The sequence below is a fragment of the Micropterus salmoides genome, unplaced genomic scaffold (genome assembly GCF_014851395.1).
Source record: "Micropterus salmoides isolate LMB-PRFRI ecotype aquatic unplaced genomic scaffold, ASM1485139v1 Ms_hic_scaffold_5, whole genome shotgun sequence".
NCBI classification, from domain to species: Eukaryota; Metazoa; Chordata; class Actinopteri; order Centrarchiformes; family Centrarchidae; genus Micropterus; species Micropterus salmoides.
Window position 1 is genome coordinate 31620989 of NW_024044237.1, and position 18096 is coordinate 31639084.

The following is an 18096-nucleotide window of genomic DNA, read 5'->3' on the forward strand; positions in this document are numbered from 1 at the left end:
CATGGGAAAGTATATTAGCCCTTCTAACCTCATATACAACAGACATTTTCAAGGATTAAAAACCAAAAAAGCCTGGGAACCACTTGGATAATTTATACACTTATGTTATTGGTTGGTATTCAGTCAGTGTAGTGTGTGCAGCATAGTATCACATTTTTTTTTAAACATCAATTAGTTTTTTATGTAGTTGGAAGAAAACATTGCCCTAAAATTACAGATATGTAGGCTAACCCCCCAAAACTCTGATTGTCCAAGTTAACAGCTCATTATTTTGAAAGCATTTGACTTGCATGGCAGCTGTGATGAGTTTCCTTAGTTAATCGCCACTAATAACTCCTCCCACCTGTGGGCGTGTTTATCCAGTAATTTGCCAATGACAGGCCTCACCTGCTTTGAATCTGTTTGGAGCTTCATACGTCTGAAAAGCATTTCAGTGTTTCATTGTAATAAGAAGTTAATGTTTTGTGGACAGGATGCCTCGTGTGCAGCCTTTTTACTCTGAATTCTTCTACAGTCCTCTGACAGAAGATGTGGAGGAACTACTGGCTCGTTTCCAGCAGACTGACTCTGTCAGGTATGGGGAGTTTTCAGCCATTTGGAGGGAGATGAGCTTCTCCGATGTCTTTGTAGGTGTTACCCGTGTGGGTGAACTGAGGAGATTTTGCAGAATAACCTTGGCCACAGCCATGAAGTACTTCCTGCCTCCATACAACTACCAGATTCGAGTAGGAGGCTTGTATTTGATGTTTGGTTTTTACCACACACAACTTGCCAGACCACCTGTGCAAATTAGACTCTGTCTGAGGGACTATGCTCAAGTACAGAATTTTCTCAAGGACTCTGTGGAAGCTGGACATCAAGATGTTGTTTACATATATCAAAAACTTGTTGCAGACAAAGCCATACACTACACCGCCATGCCACATTTTCTTACCTTCCAAAAGCAGAGGAAACAAAAGGGGGAACCTGTGTGTGCAGAGTTTCTTGGGAGGACCACTGCCATCCAGGAGCTCCTCTCTGGAGACAGCGTGGAGGAGTTGACCAACATCCAGAACCACTATGAGAAGCTGAAGGAGGCCACAATGGAGGTTAGGTGCAAGGTCACCATGTCCCATCGAGACTTGGCCGCCCGCCTGAAAGACAGCATGTCAGAGTTCATCAGCTGGCAGGAGAAGACTTTCTCACAGGATAACAAAGACAATAACTCCGGTGATGATGCGGAGGAGGCAGCTGAGGCCGAGTCTAGCCGCAGCAGGGCCAGGCTCGTGTCCTCCATCAAGCAGAAGAGCTACAGCAATTTCCAGGTGGCGTCCAAGTCCAGAAGGCACCGACAAGTCGAGACGGTGGACTCCTCCAGCTCAGGGACAGAGCAGGTCCAGGAGGCAGCTCTGCAGCGAAAGAGGCCTCCCTCGTTGCGGGCTCGGACCTGGAAGAGTCTCAGGGTGATGCCGGAGGAGAACAAGCTCCAGGCCTGGCTCCTGAGTGCTCCTGAACAGCGGGAGAAGGTGCCGGTGAAGAGGACCAATCAGTTACCACCTTTCAAGCCGTGATTGGAGGGGAGGAAGGAGGAGTTTCAGCTCCGCAAAGAAGTTCTCTTCTGTTCTTTGTTTTTCTTCTAGGTTAAACCACTTCATTTGATTTGAGTTGATTTTTTTTTTTACTAATTGTGTTTGTTCAGTTACTACAAAAATTATACTGGAACATTTGTTAATAAATGCATTTCATAATTGTCTCACCTTCTTGTTTATGCACTTAACTTAAAAGATTATTGCAAACCTCACAACTATTAACTCACTACTAAATACCATCATGAGTGAGTTTTAAGGCCTTTATGATCTTCTTCTAAGAATATTTAATGAGATTTAAAAAATGACAAGTAGAGGGGGAATAAAGAAGTACAATTAATTAATGAACACCACTGTAACTCACTAACATACTGTAAGAATAAACCAATAATTTAAAAATAAATCTGATAAATTACATAAGGTCTAGTCCCACAGGAAGCATTCTCTTTTATTACAGAAATGTATATAATTAATGATATACAGATAAAGAGGAATGTAACAGTCAAAATAATAAATATGAAGACATGACAACATAGTTAATTGTTAACATTGCCAGGGGTCTTACACTAGTCTTATGTTAAACTAGAACTGTTGTTATTTTTCTTTGTGGTTTTATTTAAACAACTGAATCACAAAAGCAGTCATATGTTTTATGCTCAAAATAAAAATGTCCATCCATCCATCGTCAACCGCTAATCCTGCGTACAGGGTCGCGGGGGGCTGGAGCCAATCCCAGCTGACATTGGGCAAAAGGTGGGGTACACCCTGGACAGGTCACGAGTCCATCACAGGGCAAAATGAAAATGTTAAATTAAATAAGATCAATAAAGTATCTTTGTCAAAAGGTTTTCAGTCCAAAATATTCTGGAATAAATTCACAAAAATCACACCTGTTATCCTTATCCACTTTAAATATGCAGCAAGCATACTTGCATATTTCCATTTTATGCTACTTTATACTTCTACTCCACTAAACTGATTTACCAATATTAGTTATTTTGCAAATTTAGATTGCTAATACAAAATATAAATAAACTATTATCATTGATTAATTAATTACATAATTGCCTGGTAGTATTTAAAGCACTTGGAATTAGCTCTAACATTTTCCAGCTCCAACATTGCGATGCTTACATGTTAAAGCATTGCTAATTATAATCCAGTGATATATATTATTCTGAAATTGGCCATTCTGCATAATACTACTTTTTAGTACTTTTGGTACTTTAAGTAGCACTTCACCGCACTAAATAGCACTTTAATACAATAATTTGCACTTACTGCATAAACTTCATTTTATAGCATAAATAGCACTTTACATAACTGTTTAGAAAATTGTGGTGTATTTTATATTAAGATGTTGAAAACTGTGGTGTGTTTTATATTAAGATGTTGAAAATTGTGGTGTCTTTTATATGATATCGTGTTTTATTGTATATTTCATTTATTGTGTTATTTTTGAACCTTGTGACGACCTGCCTGGGACTACAGATGGAAAATTTATTTGGAAAATTCTGTCATATTTACATTTTAGATAAGTTCTCCGCACTGCAAATAAATAAATAAATACTTGGTAAAAAAGAAGAGTTCTGTAAACATCGTGAAAATATTTTAGGAATAATGGCGCCCTCAAGCGGTGACATTGTAACACTGCATCAACAGAAAGCCCCGCACTTCATCCCGGAAATATCGTTTGAAGAAGTTCCTCCTGTGCTTCCTGTCAGTTAATCCACTTGTTGAGGAGACGAGGAGGACGAGGGGGGGAAAAAAACCTTTAAGCTTCACCAGAAGTCGCAACAATGTCGGAAACCGGCGGATAAAAAAGAAGCAGCAGTTAGTAAAACAAAACCCGGCGGCTGAGCACCATGTTCGGTTTCAGAGAAGCCGGTGTCCTCGGCGCCTCCGTGGCTCTTGCGGGGGGACTCGCCTATCTTATCTGGAACTACGCGTCTTCCTACGGGAGAATAAACCTGAACAAGACGGTAAAAGTGCCGGAGAAGGGAAGGAAGAGACGGGAGGAGAGGAAGCTGAACAAACTATTGTGGTCACTGCTGCTGCGACGGTTGGCGCTGCTCAACCTCAGGAAGCACCAGAGGTGAAACGATAACTTTACCGGACTCTCCTTCATGGGAACCGTTGGTGGAGTAAATAACATCCATATTCCCTCAAGGAGAACTGAGCGAGTTTAAATTAGCTGTTTTTCCACCTAACAAAGTTTTAAGGATTAAACCCCGATTAAAACTTGAGTAATCACCCTGCGCAGTAAATTAACGTGAAGTTGAGAGACACATTTCTAACGTTAATTTACACGCAAATATACCAAAATACAGAGCAGCTATAAAATATTGTGTTTTAAGTTTTATCTTTAATTATGAACATTCCCCAGAGTTTATAAAAACTACTACCTCAACCAGCCGTTGAGCCGTTTTTTTTGGTTACAACGGCAACAAGTTCAATCAAGGTGCTGCGAGGGATTCTGGGAAATGTAGGACCTAATCTGTACCAATGTTCATCATCACTGCCCTGTTAAATTAGTTCTCAAATGTGAATATTTGCTGGTTTCTATTAGTTTTATATGATAGTAAATGTAATATTTTGGGCTTCAAGCTATTTTAAGACATCACTTAGTTAAGATAACTGTAATCGACATTTTTCACCATTTTCTTACATTCTATGGACCAAAAGACTAATCAATTAATCCAGAATATAATCTGCAGATGCGTTGGTAATGAAATGTTAGTTGCAGCACTAAAATAACCATACAATTATATACAATTAACATAGATTAATATTTAAACTCATAGCCAGTCCTTTTAGCTTCTTATTTTGAAATTTATTTTTGCATTGGCCGCTGGGCAAAGTATTGTAGTTTTTGAGTACTTAATGATAAATCTGCATCTCAGAGAGCTGTGTTTAAATTATATATCAAATTAATTGGTTGATGTCCAGAATTATTGATAACTACTAACAATACAATGCAACTAACAACCTTTGTCATCATCGATTCATCTGCAGATAACTTTCTTGATGAATCGATTGTTTGGTTTATCAAATGTCAGACAGTAGTGAAAAGGTCCCATTATAGGGACGTCTTCAAACCAACAGTCTAAAACCCAAAGATATTTAATTTACAAAGAAATAGCAAAATATTTTTTGCAGGTTTTTTTTAAATTTAGCTTGATTTAATTAAACAGTGACTCGATTACCAAAATTGTTGCTGTGTTACTGATATAAACTGTAATTATTATTAATCCAGATAATCTTAGACTTATGCTTTAATCTTTGTCTGTTTTTTGTGCGGCTACTTTAGGTTATATATTTTAATTTGAAAAGTTCAGCTTATTTTTCTAAAGGTTTATAGGGAATAAAGTGTCTTGTTTGGTATTAGATAAGCAGCTTTATGTTATCAGTACAGTTGAGATAGTACCCAGCCCTAATCTGGTGTGTGTGTGTGTGTGTGTGTGTGTGCGCGCGCTGCAGTCTAGGCCTGCTGAGTCATCAGGAACACAGGTGCTGGTTCTGGGTCTTGATGGAGCAGGTAAGACCAGCCTGCTGCACTGTTTGGCCACCAGCAGCCTCGAGCTGGACTTGCAGCCTACGCAGGGCTTGAACGCCCTCTCCATCAACCGAGAGGATCTGCAGATCGAGTTCCTAGAAAGTAAGTCTTAGCTCTTGTTCACGTCAAACAAACAAGTCACTTCTGCTTCAAGTAAGTCACAAGTTTGAGCAGCGAGTCGGTGTCACAGTCGTTTGTCTGTCTGTCTGTCAGTTGGAGGTAAAGAGGAGCTCCGGCCATACTGGAAGAAGTACATGCCCAGGGCTCTTGTGCTGGTGTTCGTGGTCGACTCCTCAAGCCCACAGCTCTTCCCCCTCGCTAAGATGCTTTTGCATGAGCTGCTGGCCTCTGACCCCCACCTGCCTTTAATGGTACTGGCCAACAAACAGGTGAGCATGACACAAAAAACACTCAAGACCTTTTTCAACAAACGCCTGCAGGCCTCTTGTCCTCAAAGAACCTTGCACAGTTTATAATTAGAGACTTTCAATGTAGCTTCAGTTTGTGTTCAGATGGGCTGCAAGTAAAAATTCCTTTCTGAATTAATTTATGAAAGATTTGGATTTTTAAAAAGTCCTAAAATAGTGAGAAATGTCCATCACAGTTTCCTAGGGACCAAGGTGACGTGTTAAATATCCTGTTTTGTCCGATAAAAACTCAATAACCCAAATTTTTTCAGTTTGTTGTTAGAGAATACTAAGAAAACCAGAAATAATTCACATTTGGAACCAGAACAGAGGGTGTAACCAGTAAATTGTTAACATTTCTGCTTAAAATAACTTAATTATTAATCGTTTATCGCCAATTTTTTGTCAATTGATTAATTGACTAATCGTTTGTGGTCCAGTGTTTTGATAGGATTTCATTGTTTCAGTTCAGAATTTTTTACAGAAAGTGTGAATTAATCGGTGATCCAAATGTAAGTCATAGCATCACGACCACAATTTAAAACACTAGACTGTAATCTGCTATCACTCCCAAATTAATGACATCTGTTATATACAAAGAGTGACGGCGTTTCTACATAAGAGGAGGATTTTCAGATGTTCGTCTCATGCGTGTGATGGAACAGATTTGCTCCTGTTTTCAATCCAGCTGTCAACGCAGGCCACGTAATGGCTCGCGTTTCACTTCCACTACACCGTACACCAGACTACTAACAATTAAAGTAAGTTTTTAGTGATGCCAAAACAAATGTTTGCAAACTAATTTATCTAATTACTGAAAGTCACTATTTGTAGGATTTTAAAGTACAGCCAGATTGCCAGAACCGCCACGAGGACTGCACAGATTTTCACAAGGAATGTCTAATTTTAATGTCATAACATAAAAAAAACTGACGTGCTAAAACCTCATAAAAATTATCCATATAGAGGATTTATTTCCATACATACATAGAGCATGTGAATGTACTTGTAATCTTTATAGTCAAAAATGTTTGTAGTTTATGTTGCGTTTTAGTATTTAAGTTGTGACTGGTAAAGAAAACGTCCTGAGTTGTCATGTGAGCAGTGCAAAAAAAACCCAACAAAAGTTACATTGCACACAGGTTAGTTTAAAAGTTATCTTGTATTTGTTGCACAAAAAATGTTCGACTACAAAATCAGATTATTTGAAGTTTTCTGTCTGAGGTCTGTATGTTTTATTACACTATTATCATAAGGAAATTCTGTTTAGTTTTTACAAGGTTACTCCTATCAAATTAAATGAAATATATGATATGAAAACATACGCTCACCCACGTGTTATCAGAACTTACAAAAATAACCAGAATTCACACATTTATATTTATGATTCTTGGCTTTTGCAGTACTTGTGAGAAAATAATCTGCAGATGCGTTGGTAATGAAATGTTAGTTGCAGCACTAAAATAGCAATACAATTATATAAAAATAACATACATTAATATTTAAACTCATAGCCAGTCCATTTAGCTTCTCATTTTGTTTTTTTCTTTTCTTTTTCTGTTTATTGTGTGAAATCACCTTCTGATTCAGCAGGAAAATATTTGATCAAAATATTAATATTTTGATCTTATAGGTACAGATTCTGAACATGAATCAACTCAACATCTATTTCTGCCTTTTAATCCAACAAAAGGCTGATAATGAATCTTTGTGGACTGTAGGAAAACCTTAAATTCAGACAAAAATGAGCAGGCTTTTGGAGTCCCAAGATTGAAAGAAAGGAAAAGATGATGCTTTATTTACCTAATCTGAAAATACGTTTAGTTTAAATAAGTTAGTTTCCTCGCTGTTTTGATATCTCTTGTTTGGCTCGTGTTTCCAGGACCTTCCAGGAGCTTGCAGCATTACTGACCTCCACGACGCTCTGTCTCTGTCCGAGGTCGGAGACCGCAGGTTGTTCCTCATCAGCACCCATGTGAAGCAGGGAGAGGCAGAGCTCAGCTCAGGTGTTCAGGATGCTCAAGACCTGATCATCCAAATGGTTTGTGACAGTAGATAAAACGCTCACGGTCAAGTTGGTGGCTGTCACGTAGTCCTGTGTATTTTTGATCAAACTGAATCCGTTCTTTGCACCTTTTCACTAAACAGTTTCACTACAACAGGTTGGCTGAAACTCTAATTTATTTATGAGAACATTTAAACTTATTTGTTGTTGTTTTTTTATTAGTTTATCTTCTTCACCAAAGATTTCTTTTCATTTCATCCAAGCCGATGATGAGTTTCATCAATTGAGCCTTAAATGTTTCACTTTACAAGGCTGTTTCTGGTTACTTTGTGATGATGGTACACGAAGCAGTTCAGGTCCTGCCTTCAGGTTTTATTGCAGATAGTCAGATGGTACAAAACCAGAGTGGATTTATTTCAGCCTGAAGATTCACTCAGGCCATCTGTGTAGCTGCTGGGAGCAGCTTTATCACCAGCGATGAGATAACACTCTGTTAAGCGTCACACACAGCTTGTTGTGCAGGCAAACAAAAATGAAAAGCACTGTTGGCTGTAATGGAGTTTTGTCATTTAGACTGGATCATAATTTTCTTCATGTGTCATGATCCAAAGAATATTTAATACCTCGACAGGGAGACTTAAAGCTGTACTCGGCAAGGTTTTCATAAGAAAATATATCCATCAGATCAACTCAGAGTAAGTGAGGCTCCCATCCCTTATATGATTGCTTGGGGTTTAAATCTTTATTTCTCAAACAGTGACCTCTTTTTGCCATTTGGGGCCGCCAACAAGCAATCTTGACTAAAACAGCTTTAAGAAGAAAGAGGCCTTAAACTTGTGGGACCTGTTGACAAGCTTTCTGATGTGCCGTTAATATTTTAAGTGATTGAAATAAGCAGCATTTCAATAGGACACCACAACTGTTTAATGTATAAATAAAACAGTTGCCGAATGATCCAATTTAATATTGAATGATCACCTAGTCACCAAAGCTTAACACTATACAATAACTTTCTTACTGCAGAAATGTTATTGTTGGATTACAGCTTTAAAGACATTGTTACTTTCATGACACAGGTTTATTGTTACAAACTTTGATAAGTGTTTTGTCCTTATCTTAAAAAGGAAATTTACATTATTTATCTCTTAAAAAGGAAGTCTTAAAAAGGGAAAATAAACAAGATTTAGATTTTTCCAGATGTCTTTTGGACATGTCTTGCTCCTTGTTGTTTTGTCTTAATATTCGGATAAATCAGTAAATTTGGTAAATTCTCTGTCTGTTAACTTCGGGATGAAGGTGAACTACATTATTGACCAATTTTGAGGAATGTAAGGTTTCAAAAAGCACATTAAAAAGAATTGTCATCCAAAGTGTCAATATCGAAACATGTCCTACATTGTACACAGTACAGATTCTTGCCAGTTTGATATAATATCATATACAGGTTTTTTGTTTGTTTGTTTTCAAACTTAAATAAACTGTTTCCACTAAATTGATTGGTGTGACTTGTTGTGCTCATTGTGATTGCGAGAATGTAACTTATGCCCTTCCACAGGCAGGACAGTCTCTCTCTCCATCAGGACACCCTTATGGGTATAAAAATAATAACCGATTATTTGGGAATGCAGACAGACTCCTCAAAAAGCCTTGTCCTAACATAGCTGCTGGTTAATATGTCATCAGGCCATCAAAGTAATTTCATATCTGGAAACTGATCCAAACACACGGCGGCTCTCCAGAAATACTGCAGCAGCCGCTCTCACCGCTGACCTCAACGTATCAGTTTCTTTTTAACGTCCTGCCTCGGAAGACTTGAGACAGTAAGATGGATGGGTTCAGTGTGCAGACTCCAGTTTCAAGGAGTCCTCAGGTGTGGAGTTGGTAGCTAAGGACTCCTGGCTCTGTAACAACAGCAGGAGATTAGTGTGACACCATCAACAGACAGCACGCCGACACATCCAGCCTGCTGCTTGTGCTGCATGTTGAGATGGTGTCTGGAAAACAAGGTAAACATACTAATTTTTATCTGCAACACAGTCTTCAAATATGTATTTTAAGTCCTAATTTCTCCTGTTGTTGATTCTTGCAGGGATTCAGTCCAGATTTGGTCCCTCTGACAGGTGAAGTAACATAATTTTTATTAATGCCTTACTTTTTCATATCCAGCTACCGTGGCTTACATCTAAAGGTTCACTCGTCTCAATAAGTTTGTTATAAATAAGTGTGCTTGTGTGCTTCATTTGTTTATTTACTTGTCACATTTATATATTTAATTGTATTTACTGAAGTGTGTGTGTGTGTGTATATATAACACTATACACATACAGGCCTAGTTAGTTATAGTTAAAACTAATGAATTAACGGTTGAAATAGCCAAAAAGAAAATTTCACTTACTTTCGGTTTCTTACCTTTTTTTGGTAAAAGTTTATTTTAACCCCTCTATTTAGCATTACAAGCAGTATATAAATGTTGAATAGGCTGTTAAAAGCACATTATGTAGTTGTAAGCTGATATATGGTATTTTATTGTTTTAAGTATTTTATGTAATGTCAACATCTTTAACTCTTCTTGTGAAGCATCCATAACTGGATGCTGGTAGATAAACATGATTAATGACACTATAGTATAACACAGTTGTAATTATATAAAATATGTCTTCATAGGAGAAGTTATGATTGTTGACAATACTGTACAATAATAGACAAATTTCCTGCAAAACTTCTCCTTTTTTCTCCTTCAGTAAGTTCAAAATGTATGCCCCACTGATAAATCTTAACAGTTTTGTCTTTTGAGTTTGTTTGGTGGTCACAATGAGGTTTAGAGTCTGAAGCCAACTTTTTGACTGAAGAGTAAGTCCAGTTTTTGGACATCACAGCTCTGCCAGAAAGAAGAAAACCCTCATCAGAGTCCCGAAACCCACAAAATATTGCATGTTCCCCTCTGGGTCCAAAGTCTCTGAATTGCATTCTTATTTAATGATGATTTGTGTTATGTTGTGTTTTCTGGGCAGAATCTTGGTTCTGGCACAGCACAAAACCTCAAAAACTGTTTGGGCGACGACTCCTTGGTGAGTCATGCAACATTTTTCCTCTTGATTAAAATGTTAAAATTAAAAGATTCTTTCTTACATGCATGAAAACAAACACAACTTTTCTGAAAGTATCAGAGTGGCCTCTGCTTATTACATATTTACAGTCTGAAAACATTTTCAGCATTGCAGGACATGTTCTGTTCCAGCTGTTACATCATATGAAATTGCATGTTTGTTCATTGATCTAGTGTGAAACTGACTCCAAGAATCCAGGAGCCTCTGTGGTCAGTGTTTCCTTCCTTGAGTGCAATTTCTCTAAACTGCACAATTAAACACAGATGTCTGGCACACTTTGAACGTGTGGTTGAAAGGGCAAAACAATGGAAACATGAACAAAGGTCACATTTGAGTTGAGGTATCATTCTTTCATTTAGTAATCGCCTGCTTGGAAAATATTTATTCTGCTTCTACACCAACATTTACATCATCGCAGCTCCTTATTGGAAACTTGTCATCTTTTCATTGATCAGTGAGAAGCTGAGCTGGGGCAACCAGGAGCCAATATGGCCCGTCTCCGCTTCAGCGCTCGGAGCCGTTCCAAGTGCAAGAATCCAATACCTAGCCAGGCACAAAAGAGACTTCTCAGCAAGGGAGGACCACCGGAGGTAACTGTAGCCTGTCTGCACCCCAAACATTATTGATGAGTCTATGAAAAAGGCACGAGAGGGAGGGGTGTTTGTGTTCATGCTCCAGAGGACTGTAAGGAAGCTTTTCATGTTGTGCTGCATCTACAGATTTGAGAAAATGTTTGCAAAGCTGACGGGTAATGACTTGATGCTCTTTGGCACAGAGTTGATTCAGGAAATGCAAACTGCAAAGTGATGTTCAGGACTGATGCCAGTTGCATCCCGATCAGAGGTGATCGCCCCTGAGAGCTGTCAGGCTCAATTAGTGGACGAGAAGCTGTGATGGTTGTTCAGCTCCAGAGGCTTTTATTTTGTATGTTGTTTGGCTGTATCCCCGCCTCAGCTGTCAGATTAAAAGCGCAGTAATATGCAGTGAAATTCAATCAGGAGCCCACACAGGAAGTGCAGCTCCCAGAACAAATAAGAACAATTTACTGTAATTGAAGATGACCGCAGTCACCTGCTGCTTTGGGTTGAAGCAGGATGTTCATCAGAGATTCATGGAAGAGCTGTTGATGAATACATACAGTATGCACATATTGGCTTGATTTGCATAGATTAATTGAATATTAAACTTGGATTGTGATGAATACTTCTGTTCCACATCTAATCACATCACTCCGCAGGCAAGAAGTCCATTTTGTTCATTTCTAATCTGATTATCTGGCAGACTGTCTGGCCCTGCTCCACTAGTTGTTGTTTTTTTAACACAATATCACAATTATTATTATTATAGTATCAATTGTTGTTTATGCCAGACACCCAAATGGTGTAAAACAGAGACAAGCAGAACATCCTCACAATTGAGACGCTGGAAACAGTGAATGTTTGTCATTTAAAAAAAAAAATTACAATCGATTATTAATTATTGAATCAATTAGTCAAGTGTTTGCAGATTCAGGGCTCCCCAATAGAGAGTAACATTGAGGCTGAGTACTTACCGCAGTGGCCTGGGTTCCTTGTCATCCCCTCCCTCTCTTTTTCCTATTTCTCTCTTCAGTTGTAACCATCAATAAAGGCAAAAATGCCAGGAAAAAAAGTAGTGCCTAATATGTCAATTGACAGAAAATATTCTACTATTTTGATAATTGATTAACCTTTAAAGTCAAGCAAAAGCAGAAATGGGAAATATTTGAGATTTTTATATTCCCAAATGTGAGAATCTGCTGCTTTTCTCTCAGCCCCAAGTTCACTGTTCTTAGGGAAGATGCAAAATGCAACAAAATGTTAATGTTAAAATTTCCTAACACTGCTGCACACTTTAAGCAAACGTTACTCAGACAAGAGTAAATAGTGCATTTGTTGGGAACTATTTTCCGTGGAATTGTGTCAAAACAAACCAGAGACAATACTTATTAGTAGGATCAATTTATAGATGATGTTTTTTATGGCATTTGTTGACAATAAGAAAAATATAAAATAACACCAGCATCATCTTTTACAGTTGTGAGAAATGATTTTGCAGAGACGATACATTTGACTACATATTTGCTTTAAGAGCAAAACTATGAGTCAAAATGAAAATGTCAGCAGGGACCATTTGACCTTGGTTATGTGTCATCTAAGTGTTTAACGAACTTAAATGGTTTATGTGGGTGCAGATGATTTTCCACTTGTACCACCGTCATCAGCCACGCACTGACGCTTTGACCATTGTTCTGCATCCCCCCCTCCTCCTCCTTTCTCCTGGCTCAAGACATTCTTTTGTCCCAGACGCACAACACAAAACACAACATATAATGGATGCAGTAATAGCTTCCATTTTCCTGCAGGAAGGAGGAGGAGGCGAGCTTCTTCAGGAAGACCCAGCGTCGTTCCTCCAGGACATCCCAGTACGAACACATTGTCCGCTTGTCAACACCTAAAACCAGGAGCTGCAGCTCCCAGGAAGCAGGGTAAAAGCCTCATTAGACATCAAACGCAACTAGTAAAGTGAGAACAAGTGGAGCTCAACCAAACAGACCCAGGTCAAATGAGTGTTCTGAGGTTTAGTGATATTTGAAAGCCCATAGTCTCAGCTTTGGAGCTCAGTAAGCAATGGTTTTCTTTGGAAATCATTAGTGAAATAATACATTCACTCACTATTATTGCAGCAGTCATCATAAATCTGTTTTTAAAAATAGACAAATAAACATACAAATAGGGACATATTGTAGGTCAATTCTGATCTACACTGTCTTCTACATGGTAAAGTTATGTTAGAAGTATACATTTGTAGGTTAAAAGACCTCTACAGTAGATGCATGGATTACATAGAACTGGGCCTTTTGCCATGGACGTTATATGTAACCATTGTTTGTTTGTATCCCCTAAGCCACAGGGGTGTCCCATAACCATTGTATTAACTTCATTTCAGTGGGTATTTCAAAGTACAGTTAGAATGTACTTCATATTGAAATTGACTAAATGCTGTTGCAAACATCTTTTAACCATGTTTTGAAATTGGCATCTTTTCATCAGCAGATCAATTGTCGGCTGCCGTCTACGTAATTCCGTATCTGGTTGCGATTTTGTAAGATGAGATATTAGCTTGTCAGTGTGCATTATTTTAAACACTTTTCTCACCACTTATTACATGTAAAGCTGTAAAAATCACAGAAAGGATTAGGTGATTAGTTATTTGTCAGACAATTGTAAATTTTGAGAATCGATTGTTCGTTCAAGACGGTGGTTTCCAATCATCGTGGCGGAACTCACAAGGGGGCTCCAACCTAAATATGAGGGGGTCACAAGATGATTAAAGGACTTTAAAAAAACTAAATTTTTTCCGTTACTCAAAATAATGACCATAGTCTTCTCACTGTTGTATAATTTCTGCTTTTTTCTTGGGAAGTACTGATTACTTTCACCACCGCAGGCGAAGAAATCATTCGAAGGAAACAATCTGAGGAGGAAAAACATTCTTTGGTGACTGCTCATACCGCAGCTATAACCTTTTGATGAGTGCTCACAAGTAGACATTTCTTACTTTTTAAGGGGTTACAAGCCAAAAACCTTGGCAAACATTGGTTTTAAGTTATTTATCAAGCAAAAATCCTTGATCAATTTATCGGTTCTGTCTTCTCAAATGTGAGGATTTTCTGCTTTTCCCTGTTTTATATCATTGTAAACTGATTATATAAAATATTAAACACACCGACTCCACTCTTTGAGGTATCTGTTTTAGAGATCATTTCCACATCCAGCTCCATCCATTGGACCTCCATGTAATTTTTTAGCAGATTTGTGACTCAACACTCCAAAGCTTTTATTCCCGCTCATGTACAAACCAAAGTCTGGAATTTAATCGCAGCAGAATATAACGTATCATATAGTTAAATATGAGAAGGCCAAGCAGAGGCTCTGTTCCAACACTAACGTCCTCTACGCTGTGTGAGGAAGCCAACATTTAGACATCTGTTATTTCAGTGTCTGACTGTGGGAGAGCGAGGAGCGGAGACAATAGAGCTTATTGTCCAAAGTCCAGGACCCCTGGGACGCTCGCAGACAGCCGCGGAAGTCTTTTTATAAATCCTGAACACAGCAGCAGAACATGCTGCAGGACATGAAGAGAGATTCATACAGGGTTTACATTCTGAATTCAATACACAAAATTTACATTTGCTTTTGGGATTTAAATAGTAGACATAACATTGATTGCTGTTTTTAATGCCCTGCACCCAAAAAATAATAATAATCCCCCGCAGTCGAAACTTAATCCTCTAATCTTGTCGCCCCAAAAAAACAAAACAAAAAAAAAGCAAAATAAATTAATAAACAAGACAAAACACAACGCAGCACAAGCCACATGGCAGAAAGTCTAAAACTTTTCTTTCTGAAATTAAATACACGTGTCCACGTGGAATCAAAGTCCTTCCTTGACAAAATGATTACTCTAGTGAAAGTTTCTGCAACTATTTTATGGCTTGCTAATAATATTTATCTTTACTAATTAGTCACTTGTTATATAGGGAATAATATGTATAAAGTCAAATAATATACTCAAACAGCCCGCTGTTATGTGTTATAGTCATCATTGGGCGCAGATGAGGTGCATCCTTCAAATGTCAAGGGCTCTGTTACAGAGAGTTTTAGCTGACATATTTAGTTACATTTTTTATGAAAATACATCTTTTATTTGGCGTCATCTAGGTTTTGAAGTCCTTTATGTTTTGTCAAATGTCATTCTCATATTCTCTATATCATCATCATTCTCAACCTTTGGGCCGCCTTAATTAGATAGTGGGAGAGATGGGTATGACATGTAAGAAACCAAAGCAAGGACCTTGCAATTTCATTTCATCTTAACCGCTATGCCAGAAGGACACCTCATCATATTCTACATGTAAGGTCTACTTTCTACTGGGCTTTCTCTTTCTGTCTGTGTGATTCAGTTGAAAGCTCCAGGATTATTATGTGGGCCTTAAGTTTAGGATGTTAAACACAGACATTAGAAAAATTGAGATTTTGAGGACAAAGTTATAAAAGAGAAAAAGTCATAATATCATGAGAGAAGTCATTCATTCAGCTTATTGAGAAACCACTTGACTTCTCACATTTATTTGTAGCAGTATATATAGATAACGGTTTTCCTGCTGGTCCCACAGGCCTCCTCACACATCCCAGTGTGAGAATAACTGTCCTGTTTGGCACGTTGATCCCAAAGGTATAACTGCAGTGATCACATTTAGACTGCTGCAGCTCTCCAACCCCAAACAGAACCATCCAGACTTCCAAAGCAACAGAGAGGTAAGATCCTAACACCGTTACACACAGAGAAATCCCACAGGAAATGTTAACTGATGTCAGCTGACAAGTTGCACCTGCATTAACTATCTAACTGATTAGATGGATTTTAAGTAGACCTTAATACAGAATCTTCAAGCGTTCTTGTGTTATCAAAATCCTCACAGTCTACTGGCGTTGAAGAGTAATATGGCAACATGATGATATACTGTAAGACACCGGAAATATGTCAGCCGTCAGAGATTTTGAGACGCCAAAGTACCCTTTCTTTTAATATATCTGATTGTATTAGAACGTTGCAATGCAATCCTGCAAATCCATTGATAAAATAAAGTGCCTTCATTGTCATGTATTTATTTAAATCACAGGATTAGCTGATTTTAATTATATAAACTATAAAATATTTAATTACCAGAAAATATTATTATGAGGCAGTACATGTTGATACTATGATATGAAATTACATTATTAGTGACAGAGATTTTATCACTTTTAATTGTAATATGCATTTGGTCATAAATGTAAGGAATGATGACCAATTGAAATTTGACACAGCAGAGCAAATCAAAACAAACACAGACCTTCTTCAGCCAGTTTTTCTTCAACTGATGGTTGTTACTATGTTACCTTGTTAGATCATAACCAAGTTTATTAAGTATTTTTTCCTCCGTCTGTTTGTGTACCACAGAGTGTTGCATCCATCGTTTCCTTTGCTTCCAAGACGGCTCGAATCTCTCAGCGACTGGCCCAGCTGTCACTGCCCAAGCTGAAGGAGAGCAACATCTGCAGTGAGCTCGGCCGGCCGGAGGAATCAATCTGGACTGTAAGAGTGCCTAGTGACCTATCATTTAATTATTTATTGGAGCATTTCATTTTGAATTCTGTCAGCATTCTCAGATTTTTGTGATGCCAATGAAATAACAATAGAGTTCAGTAGTTTGTGTTTACCATTCTTTCAAAACAGTCTTGGATGAAACAAACATCGAAACAAAGCAAGAACAGTTTTTTGCTTGGCTGTATGCTTGACACCACACGGTCAATTAAAAAATTCTCCAGCTGTTTGAATCAGCTCTCTGTCATGGACCGTAGATTTGTTTTCACATAATGAATGGTTCTTTCAATTCATTGTGGAATTTTCCAATCAGTCTCATCAGCCCAATGCCTATTCAGTGCATCCTCTGCTTACATGCAATTGCCAGATTTCTATTGCATCTGTCCTCATGATCTGTGGTTTTGCAGTCTGGCTCTTGTTTTAAAAAATGAAAAACTTAATGATGGACAAAAAGGCTCTGATTTTTCTCCTAGGAGCCCTTTCAACACTAATTTTCCTCTAAATAAGGTTTCAAGAGCAGCGAGGAGAGCCACAGTAAGTGCTCGTGTTGAAATGCTGGCGACGCCAAAAAAGCTTTCCGAAGACTACATCCCTCCACGAGAACCAGCATGGAGTCCAAAAAACGTCCAGTCCGCTTGAGCTTCATCCCTCAACACCTCAACCAAGTCAGTGCTGCTTATCTAGTTTGTGCCCTTTTGGGAAGCTAATTCAACAACAGCATAAACCGGCAAAATGTTGACAATATGCAGAAGTTTCTGAAATGATGTCAAGTTGATATAGATCTTGATTTTACAGTAGATGATCAACTTCTTCTTGTGCTTTATTTAGACTGGCGCCCAAGATCCTCCTATTAAATGTTCTTCCAAATTCTTGTGAGCTAATAATCTCGATACGGCTTTTGTTTGCTGACAAAGCAAGTTTTTTTTGTATAAATGCAATAAAACTCCATAAAACCACAATAAGAGGAGAAACCCGACATGTAATTACAAACTCCAAACAAATGAAGGAAAAATCATGATGAGCAAAGACACCAGCATTTAGTAACATGATCTAAATGACAGCACGAACATTCATATAAAACTGTAAATTACTACATTGTACAAAACAAAGCTGATAGAATATAAAAGTGTTAAATATGTTCACATTTTAAACTTAAATTGAGAACTCTGGAGGGGGAATATGAGTAAAAAACAACCCAAAATGGTACATCTGTTTCTTTGCAGTTCTCTTGTGATGTCTGTTGATATCATTTCCATCTGTATAAAACATTGAATAAAAATTTTGGACT

General features: G+C 38.0%; 3 protein-coding genes across 3 annotated transcripts; all 3 read left to right on the forward strand.

The window, feature by feature from the left end:
* The first annotated feature begins 408 nt into the window (after positions 1-408).
* On the forward strand, positions 409-1734 carry LOC119888291 (snRNA-activating protein complex subunit 1-like). Its single transcript, XM_038698796.1, has one exon. It carries the CDS (start codon positions 474-476, stop codon positions 1548-1550), a length of 1077 nt encoding a protein of 358 aa, XP_038554724.1. The 5' UTR covers positions 409-473; the 3' UTR covers positions 1551-1734.
* A 1551-nt stretch (positions 1735-3285) lies between these two features.
* On the forward strand, positions 3286-9025 carry arl9 (ADP-ribosylation factor-like 9). Its single transcript, XM_038698797.1, is given in 5 exon segments — positions 3286-3520; positions 3523-3660; positions 5046-5223; positions 5335-5510; positions 7411-9025. Coding segments are annotated over 5 exon segments (759 nt in total). The 5' UTR covers positions 3286-3430; the 3' UTR covers positions 7588-9025.
* A 495-nt stretch (positions 9026-9520) lies between these two features.
* Positions 9521-18083, forward strand: LOC119888444 (testicular haploid expressed gene protein-like). Its single transcript, XM_038698999.1, has 8 exons — positions 9521-9539; positions 9623-9653; positions 10545-10601; positions 11096-11230; positions 13024-13146; positions 15838-15979; positions 16665-16799; positions 17316-18083. Exons 1-8 carry the CDS (start codon positions 9521-9523, stop codon positions 17445-17447), a joined length of 774 nt encoding a protein of 257 aa, XP_038554927.1. The 3' UTR covers positions 17448-18083.
* The last annotated feature ends 13 nt before the right edge of the window (positions 18084-18096 follow it).

Bases quoted from the DNA above. Each gene is read 5' to 3' on its own strand.
- LOC119888291 (XM_038698796.1), top strand. From the start codon at position 474: ATGCCTCGTGTGCAGCCTTTTTACTCTGAATTCTTCTACAGTCCTCTG.
- LOC119888444 (XM_038698999.1), top strand. The intron at 11,231-13,023 runs GTAACTGTAGCC...ATTTTCCTGCAG, and splicing joins GCAAGGGAGGACCACCGGAG to GAAGGAGGAGGAGGCGAGCT. The intron at 15,980-16,664 runs GTAAGATCCTAA...TGTGTACCACAG, and splicing joins ACTTCCAAAGCAACAGAGAG to AGTGTTGCATCCATCGTTTC.